Source organism: Lolium rigidum, chromosome 7, assembly GCF_022539505.1.
Source record: "Lolium rigidum isolate FL_2022 chromosome 7, APGP_CSIRO_Lrig_0.1, whole genome shotgun sequence".
In the NCBI taxonomy this organism is placed as follows: Eukaryota; Viridiplantae; Streptophyta; class Magnoliopsida; order Poales; family Poaceae; genus Lolium; species Lolium rigidum.
The window spans coordinates 131,901,793-131,911,238 of NC_061514.1; the positions used below are offsets into that span (position 1 = coordinate 131,901,793).

General features: G+C 43.6%; 1 protein-coding gene across 1 annotated transcript; it reads left to right on the forward strand.

The window, feature by feature from the left end:
• Positions 1-4,025: 4,025 nt before the first annotated feature.
• On the forward strand, positions 4,026-7,608 carry LOC124677135 (CRM-domain containing factor CFM9, mitochondrial-like). Its single transcript, XM_047213135.1, has 5 exons — positions 4,026-4,165; positions 4,795-4,970; positions 5,366-5,687; positions 6,148-6,549; positions 7,065-7,608. The coding sequence occupies exons 2-5, from the start codon at positions 4,861-4,863 to the stop codon at positions 7,218-7,220; spliced, it is 990 nt and encodes a 329-aa protein (XP_047069091.1). The 5' UTR covers positions 4,026-4,165; positions 4,795-4,860; the 3' UTR covers positions 7,221-7,608.
• Positions 7,609-9,446: the final 1,838 nt, after the last annotated feature.

Below are 9,446 nucleotides of genomic sequence, written 5' to 3' on the forward strand. Positions count from 1 at the left end.
TCGATGTGTAGGCGTAGGCTCATCAACTATTTTGATTAAAAAATAACCTATTCCCAAAAGTTTGACACAAAATAAACTAATTTAGGAAGTCTGCCTTGTAGGCGGAGCTTGCGGCTTGTGACGAAGGTCTTAGATTAGCGCTTAGCTGGTCGACGGAGGCGATCGACTTAGAGATGGACTGTGCTGTGGCAGTCAAGATGTTGTTGGCAGAAGGTAGAGAAGCTTCATCGCTGGTACACCTGGTTAGGAGCATTAAGAATTGTTTTGGAGAGAGAGAGATGTTAGTGTTAGGAAGATAGATAGAAGTCAAAACGGAGCTAGTCACAGCCTGACTCATCTGGGAAGAAGTTCAAACCGAACCCAGTTCTGGCTTAGAAGCTATCCTCCCGTTTTACTTGACACTATTTTAAGGATTGTACTTCTTCCATAATTTAATAAAATCTCTCTTGCCCCGCAAAAAAAAAAGACACCTAGTGTAACTTTGTAAGGAGTTAAGCCGTGACCTAGGGTGTCATACTTTACAGCGTGAAAGACACAATTAATTTCATAATCAGGTTATTTTTTGTTTGAGATGATAATCAGGTTATTGTGTGCCTACCTTTTGAGATTAGGTCATTTTCATCGTTTTCGTAGGCTGGAGCGCAGATCTGCGACGCACACGATGACACGATCAACGGGCTGCTGTTTAATCCGTTCGATCGATGGAGCAATCATGGGGAAGCGACGGACGGCGAACCGGCCGGCCGGTCAAAGCAGATGATCGGTGGGTCGTCCCGTCCTTTCAATTCCCCTGGCCAGACGTACGAACGTCCCACTCTGCCTTTTTGAGGGCAAAAATCCATGCACGCGAGATGGGTCGATGGATCGATGCTGACTGCCCGATCATCATCATACAAATAGCTCGATCGATCTCGATCGAGGTCTCTCCCGGTGCTTCATGTTACTGTTGCGTTCTGTTTTGCCGACAGTCGGTATCCGTGCCAACTGCCAACAGCGCGCCAATGCAGGGGAAATCAACACTGAACACACCAATCTAGCACTAGCACACCTGAATGGGAAGTTAGCCATAGATCGATCGGGCGCGTGGTAATTTTGTCATTCATTGCACCGGGTTGGGGCGACGGCTGAGAAACTACCAACAAGATGAAGATTACCAACGTTTTATAGATACGTCCATAAACAAGTCACAATAATCCAAAGAGACTAATAAAAGGGAAAATTTGCCCGAGGACATCATCATTTTTCGGTCTTTGCCGAAACAGATCGTCGAAATACGAGTCTTTGCTTAGTAGCATTACAATTTCATATCACATTTGTGAGAACGCACTATATAGCCTGAAATGGAAAGTTTAAGTTTTTCGCTCGGGATGACCATCTAATTAATTGCAGTACTGAAACTTTGTTTTCCTCCAATCAAATTTGGGGAAGGGATCTTGTACTTGTAAATTTCGGATATTTTTATGACAGTATGAAACAAAAGATCGGACATCTTGTCATCTTTTAATCCAACTTAAACTATATTTGAGTACGAGGAACAGTACTATATGTCAAATCCAACAAGAAACTTGAGGCAAATATAGGGACGCATGTATGAAACGATACCAGATTCAACACGAGTTTAACACACACCAGGCTGCCGGGCCAAGTCGGCGCACATGGCCGCCTGCAGTGCAGCATGGTGGTACAACACGCTGGTGCCGGTGAGTGTAGTCTGCAGATGCGAGCGCTAGTGCAGGAAACAGACTGCTCACCGAACGGGCCTGCACCCTGCGAGGCTGCGACCCTTTGGTCGGTTTCCATGGAGGCTGATCAAGGGATACGAGAATGGGGACAACGCGGCGATATGGGAGTTTGGTGCAAGCCTCGGGATCTTCATGCGCCGCGCGCGTGGGCGGCCGCCGCTTGCCGTGAACGTCGGCCATCTCTGGCTCCTCCGGCGGAAGTCGCGCGAGAAGGAAGAGGGAACGCCGAGGCGGAGAGAGGCTTCGGCCGGCAGTTGGCCTGAGCAAAACAGTTTTTTTTACGAAGGCTGAGCAAAATAGGTGATGGAGTCAACTAGGGGTGTAAATGGTATGGATAATTTCCACACCAAATCCGCATCCGCATCCGTTTTTAAGGATATGATATACGATTTTTTAAATCCGATAGATATAGACACGGATACGGATATTGGTCATGCGGATATCTGACGGATGTGGTAGCGGATATGGTATGGCTATTATCCAACGGATACGGATTATCCGTTTTTTTTACGGATTATCTGACATGTTTAATTAGGATAATCCGAATAAATTAGCCCAACCCATTAGGCAAGTATCCAATTAGGCTTTGTGTACATTATAACCTAGCGATTAAGTTGATTGTGTGATATCACTTCCTACTTTGTTTGGTTGCTTGCTTTTTTTTATTTCTTTAATAATAACATAATAAAAAATGGTCGAAGAACCTTACTCAAGTAGTATTATTTAAGTACAACCTTCTTCTTTGTAATAAGTACTGCGATATCTTCACATTGGTGATATTTTAAACTACTCGCTACACTATGCTATTCTTTTGACGAAGTTTCTATTTATATATTCGCAATGGTGAAAATATGTTTTCATGTGCCCATCTATCTGATATATTTTGTTTGTTTCCGCTCCGAATCCGCTCTATTGACTCCGTAGTCCGATATAATCCACATTTGAATCCGCATCTAGTTATTATCCGCTCCGAATCTGATAAAAAAAATAATGGAAGAGAACATTATCAGATCCGATCCGTTTAGGTCCCTAGACCCAACCCAGTTCGCCGCCGATACGTCATGCGTGTTCGGCCTGGACCGTGAAACATAGAAGCCCAATTAGGTGTATATGACATAACATAAGGCCTAGTATGTGGGCTTTAGGGCCGAGGCGCGTCTCACTCTGACTCTCCTTCCGGTGCGCTCGCTGCCTTTGCTCTGCTCTCCCGCCTGCCGGCGACGGCGGCTCACTCTCTCGTCCTCCAGTTCCCCTCTCCCCCTCGCCTTCTCCTCCTGCCCCTGCCCTCCCCTACCTCGCCGCGAAATCCTCCTCCCCGCCAAAGGCGCGTGCCTCGTGGAAGCGCGATCTGCGCCGCCGCCGGTTGCCCGAGAGTTGTCAAGCCGCCCTTCGGAATAGGTGAATCTCGCAATGTATAATTTTAATTCTAATGCTCTTGTTAACTTGGACTTTGTGTAACTGGAAATACATGATGACGAGACACGGAAATACTTTCATTGCCGAACAAATTATCTCCACGGATATTAGGAGTAGCAAAACCGAACAGTATACTGTTGCCGAAGGAAGATATGATAGGCTCGGGTGAGGCGAACCTCTGTTGGCATAGGGCTGATCCAGTTTGCTAGATTAGTGTGACACATATGTTTTCTCTAGTTTGTTACATCGTTACGATTTCTCTGTTAAAGTTCCGTTATGATTGTTGTGATGCGTCATCAGCGCGGATGATCTTCGTGTTCTCTCAAGAGACAATAGCCAAAATACCACTAGTCAAAACCAAACATGCCAATATACCACTAGTGAAAACCAACTTGCTAAAATACCACTCAGTTCAGTTTTTTCTAGCCAAAATACCACTAGACGCTAACTGAGAGTAACAACATCCAAGAAAGACATATGTGCCCTTACCTCTTCACAGCATTCCAGCAATAAACCAACACGCAAGTCAAAAAAAAAAAAAAAAAAAAAAGCAATAAACCAACACGCACAGTACTTCTCTTCACAATATTTCAGCACCAAATAGCAGAGAAACAATGGAGGGCTCCTGCAGGGGGAAGCACTGCTGGGCGAGCCCGAGCAGACGTGCCCGAGCTGAGCTCGGTCGCGGCCACGGGCGGTGGACGGCGTCGGGCAGCCCAACTACGGCGAAGGGCAGCCGACCCACGCGGCCACGAGCGCTGGAGGCCAGCGGGTGGTGGAGGGCGGCGGCCGGCCCAGCTACAACTGGCGGAGGTCGACGGGTAGCGGAGGAGGAAGGTTAGAGGGAGAGGGGTGCGGCAGGTCAGCGCCGGCGTGGTCGAGCCGCCATGGTCAGCGCGGGCGTGGTCGAGCTGCTGGGGGATTTCTTGTGGAGGCAAAGAGATAAGGTTAGGAGCGCGGGCGTGGTCGAGCTGCTGGGGGATTTCTTGTGGAGGCAAAGAGATAAGGTTAGGGGTAATTTTGGAAGAACAAAAAAACTAACTGGGTACTGACGGTTTGACTGACGGTATTTCTTTGACATCTAACGGCAGTGTTATTTTGGACTGAAAAACTGAGAGAGCAGTGGTATTTTGGCAAGTTGGTTTTCACTTGTGGTATTTTGGCATGTTCGGTTTTGACTAGTGGTATTTTGGCTATTGTCTCTTCTCTCAAACTGAAAACAGGAGCATTATGCATAGATTTTTCCTGGATTTTTATTTTCGCAGTCGCTTGTCGTGCTTCGATCTGCTGTAGCTTTATTTAGCCTTTATGCGGATGTGAAGTTTGGAACGAGTTCATTGTTTGCTTCGCCAGTTGGCACCCCTAGGCATTCTGTATATTAAATTGTACATCGATTTGTACGCTTGATTTTGATCAAGCTAGTGTGGGATATCATGGAGTAGCATCTCTGCATTTCGTGATCCATTCGTGCATGATTATTCAGGGGCCCTTCTGCTCATATGGCATGATTTTGGTTGGCCTTTATTGGTTGCATTTGTTTGGTAATACAGTTGAAACAAATAAACCGTTTGTGAACTCAACTCTTTCAGTGTTGTTATTTCAGACACTAATAACTTGTTCTGCACTCTTCTTGCAGTCCGGTATTGGTATTTTAGAGCAGATGGCATTTTCTCACTGTGCATTGTCAAAAGAGTAGTGAGCAATGGCATTCCGTCTACTGTCACGTCAAAATCTGAGGAAGTTGTCCGCCTCTTTCACTCTTCTTAGTCCATCCCAAAAGACACTTCTTTCACCTTCCCTTCCAGCTCTCAGGTAGCGAAACGGTCTGGTTCATTCTTATCTCTTCTGTTCCTCAGTTCAATGCATACATACATATCCATGTGGAGCAATACCACATGGACAGGACTTATATCTAATTGCATGAACATGCAATGGTAGAATTTATCCGGTGCAGTTCGTACAATCATAACATAGCTTACGTGCAGTAATTCTGTAAGAAGTTTGAATGCCTGTACCTACATTAAAACTATTTCTGTTAAGTTCTGCCACCTATATCACTGATGAGTCTTGGTCACTCAGACTATTGTATCAAGACTCTAGCAATGACATAGGACATAACATATTCATATTTAGTACCCATTTTATCCACGACATGTTGAATTGGGTAGTTCACTAGTTCTCATATTTCCCTTTTATACTTATTGCAGAACTGATGTTATTTCCCCTGGCAAATACTCAAGCCTCTTTTACCCGTTTTTGAATTCATGGGGTGTTCGATGGGCTAGCTATGAGTCAGTGAATCTTGTTTTGTCAGACGATGGGAAACCCAAGTTTGAGATTGAAGAGGTGGAGCCCTCCAAGAAGGGGAGGTATCAGACAAAGAGGCGTTTGAAGATTCAGAGAAAACGGGAAAAGAAGAAGCGGAAGGAGGCCAATAAGAATGATCCACGTCGTATCAGACCCAAGGGCAAAAAAATAAAACAGAAATTTCCTACAGCTGAAGCTCGGCTCAAATACAAGATCGAGAAGGTATCAACAAGTTAGCCTTGTTTTCTTTTTTGCCTATTTGGTTTGATTGGTTACTTTCTTCCTGAAGTGTGTAATGCATTATGCAGTTTGCTTCAAAAAGAGATAGCTTCCTTCCTATTTCTATGTTATGAATGTGACTTACTAATTGCTACTCAATATTTCAATCATCAAACTTCATCCTATGAGAATTCTGCTTTCTTAGTGTAGCTTTATTGGTAGCTATTTTTGTCATAACAGAGTTAGTTCATTTGAAACTGTGATTGCCCAGTCAATATTGTCTGTAATGACACCATACCTTTTCGAGGATTTGTCCTCACCTAGGATTGGCTATGTAAACATTATATCTAGCTTTGTTTGAATGAAACTAAATGGAACACTTAAGTGATTAACTACTATGTGCTTAATTTATCATTTTATTTCATAAAAGATGATTAATTAATATGTGTTGTGTCTATTCCAGGCACGGTTAAAAGAAGCTATGCTGGTTGAGAAACTAAAGAGGTATGAGGTTGAGAAAGCTCAAGGCCCTGTGGCTAAACCAGAGGATCTCAATGGCGAGGAAAGATTTTATTTGAAGAAAGTTTCACAGAAAAAGTCAAATTATGTCCCAATTGGAAGGAGGGGTGTTTTTGGGGGTGTAATTCTGAACATGCATTTGCATTGGAAGAAACATGAGACTGTCAAGGTCATCTGTAAGCCTTGCAAACCAGGGCAAATTCAGGAGTATGCAAGTGAGATAGCTCGACTGAGTGGTGGTGTTCCTATTAATGTTGTTGGAAATGACACCATAGTCTTCTACCGAGGAAAGGACTATGTTCAGCCAGAGGTCATGTCACCAATTGATACACTGTCAAAGAAAAAGGTAGGTAGGATATGTTGTTAGTTTAGTCTGTTTCCATGGATTGTCTCAAGTTGATGTTTGGTAATGGAAATTAGTAAGTAGCAACTAGACATTGCAGAGCACTTTACTTTTTCTACCTTGTTAACTTTCTGAATTTTGTCCATGGACGGCAATGATTTTCTTATAATCATGTACAAACGTAGCTTCGAAGAATTTATGTTTAGCAACAATAGAAGACTAAGAAAATAATAATAATCAACAAGTTGCTATAATTTATATTAATACACAACAAAACACATATATTACTGTAAACTGGAAGATGCTTAATGTTATAAACTTGAACATGGCTTAGCAGTTAATATTCATTCAAAATCTATGTCAGCACCGTACCAGCAGCCTGTTCCCAGTTCATAGATCCAAAAACACAGCTCAATTTAGTGCCAGTATTTAGTTGTGAATATTAGCCTTAAGGCGGACTCTATATGTATGTACATCTTTTCAAATGCTCACTGACATCTGTCTTGTTTCATCATCAGGCACTTGAAAAGTCAAAATACGAACAATCGCTGGAGACAGTTCGACGTTTCATTGCGGTATCTAAAAAGGAGCTCGAACTGTACTATCGGCATGTTGCACTTTATGGAAAACCACAATCCGAGACTACTGATCTGGTTCATGGTGATGGTGGGTAAGCTTCTTCACTAGAATGGAGGAGTTAAAACATCGTGGAAAGGATCAAGGACCTCATCTGGCTAGTAATGCTTTCTCTGATATTAACACGATGGATACATCCAAGTCTGATGAAGAATATGATTCTAGTAGCGAATCTGATGTCAATGATGTTGCGACTGGAGATGCTATAGAAAGGTACCTGTCACGGCACTCGTCATAACATCAAATTGTTTTGGAATGATACACCATCTCCATAAGAGTGGCTGGGTTTTTTTTACGTTGGCTCGCCCCGCCTATCACAACCTTCCTCTTTTACCCGGGCTTGGGACCGGCTATGTTGAGACAACATAGGCGGAGTTAAGAGGGGTCGTGGTAGACCAAACTTGATATGGGAGGAGTCCGTTAAGAGAGACCTGAAGGTTTGAAATATCGACAAAGATTTAGCCATGGACAGGGGTGCGTGGAAGTTAGCTATCCACGTTCCGGAACCACGACTTGGCTTCGAGATCTTATGGATTTCAACTCTAGCCTACCCCAACTTGTTTGGGACTGAAAGGCTTGGTTGTTGTTGTTGTTGTTGTTGTTGTTGTTGTTGTTGTTGTTGTTGTTGTTGTTGTTGTTGTTGTAATGATACACCATGCTATGACATGGATACTTCTCTTCACTCAAGATAGACCTGACAGTTCTTAAGATGATGTTAATGTGCTATCACTATGGGTGTCAGTGGGGCATCCGGGCATGACTGGCCCATAAGCCAATGTCCTGCTATTTGCCTTTTCGAGATTACGCCAAAGGCGTACCATATTGTTATAGAAGGCAGACCGGCTACATTTGCTCATGTTGCTCTGACTGCTTTGTCCAGCGGGCATCCCCCATTTGCGCATGTTGCTCTGATTGCTCTGTCCTGATGGAACCCTTGATGGTGGCGCTGCCAGTTCCATGGCCTCCCTATGCCTGGAAGCTACTGCCAGCGCCAGCGTCACCACCTCTGACGCTATATAGCTTCCTCTGCAATGCATTGCCATCAGCAAAGTAGCCAATTGTGTGACCTACTGCCATCAGCATAGTAGCCAAGAGAGGTTAGATTTGACCTACTCTTTTTAGTTAGGTCCTCTAAATTACATGGAAACAATATTCATTTGCTGGATCCGAAGCTTAATCAGAATTCAAAGTAATGATGGTCTGTTGATGCATATGACCTTTTACTGTGTCAACCTCCCTGGGTGATGCTAATGAAATCGAGGTACTGTTTCTGCAGTTCTTGTGTTATGGTGCTCTGTTCCATGCAGTACACCTGCATCTTGTTCTTAGCTTTTATTTTGTACTTGCATTTTTTAGTATCTGTGAATTCAACCTGCAAATCAAGTCAACCTCCCAGCCTCCCAGGCTGATTAATATCACCGAATTCTGCGTCCTGAAAGAACGGGTGCAGGTAGAGGCTTTGATCTCAACTTCTCAAGCAACATTTCTAGTGATTCTATCTGAAGCTCTTAGGTCAACAAATTCAGTCATACAATTTTGTAAGATGTTTCTAAAAGTGCCCCCAGTCTCATGGTCAAAAAGGAAAGCTTGTGGGGCCTGCAGGAGCACACCTATCAAAGGGCTGAAGTGTACAGTACCCAAGTGTCCTGCTATGTTGCCAAACCACACCACAGGCTGGGACCCACTGAGCAATCTTATGGCAAAGAGAGCACTCCACAATGTATCTTGCAAAAGCACACCACAAGCTAGGCCCCATGTGTCAGGAAAAAAGTAGTCAAAAAGTGAAAGTTGTGACCAATAGTGGCTAGTGCAGCCCTAAAAGTAATACTAGGAATCATAGGCGCGGCGGCCGCGCCCGTGTACGGAAGAAGGGAGAATTCGGGAGGTAAGACATTGTAATGTGCAAGAATATGAAATGTGCGCATGTAAGATAGGATTTAATCTTTTCAAATCATATTTTGTTCTTTTGGTCTTAAGAAGGATGAGGATATAGGAGCATATTTATAACCAATCAATGTGCCACAAGTGAATTGCCACCGAACTCCTTAACAGGAAGACATACTACATCAGCAAGTGAATGGCATGATGCATTTTTTCTGTAGTAACTAGTAATTGTGCACGTGCACGTGTAATCTTAGGTGATAAATATCATCACGTGTTAATGCCTTATTGGAGGAAAATCTATCAAAGTACCAGATGCAGCCCATTCTCACAACAATTACCAGATAACAAAATTCAGTCTTATGCATGCAAACCTGAAGGCA

What these genes read in the sequence shown, in the direction of transcription:
- LOC124677135 (XM_047213135.1), top strand. Translation starts at nt 4,861, where the DNA reads ATGGCATTCCGTCTACTGTCACGTCAAAATCTGAGGAAGTTGTCCGCC. An exon ending in CCTTCCCTTCCAGCTCTCAG is followed by an intron (nt 4,971 to 5,365) that starts GTAGCGAAACGG and finishes TACTTATTGCAG; the next exon opens with AACTGATGTTATTTCCCCTG. An exon ending in TCAAATACAAGATCGAGAAG is followed by an intron (nt 5,688 to 6,147) that starts GTATCAACAAGT and finishes TGTCTATTCCAG; the next exon opens with GCACGGTTAAAAGAAGCTAT.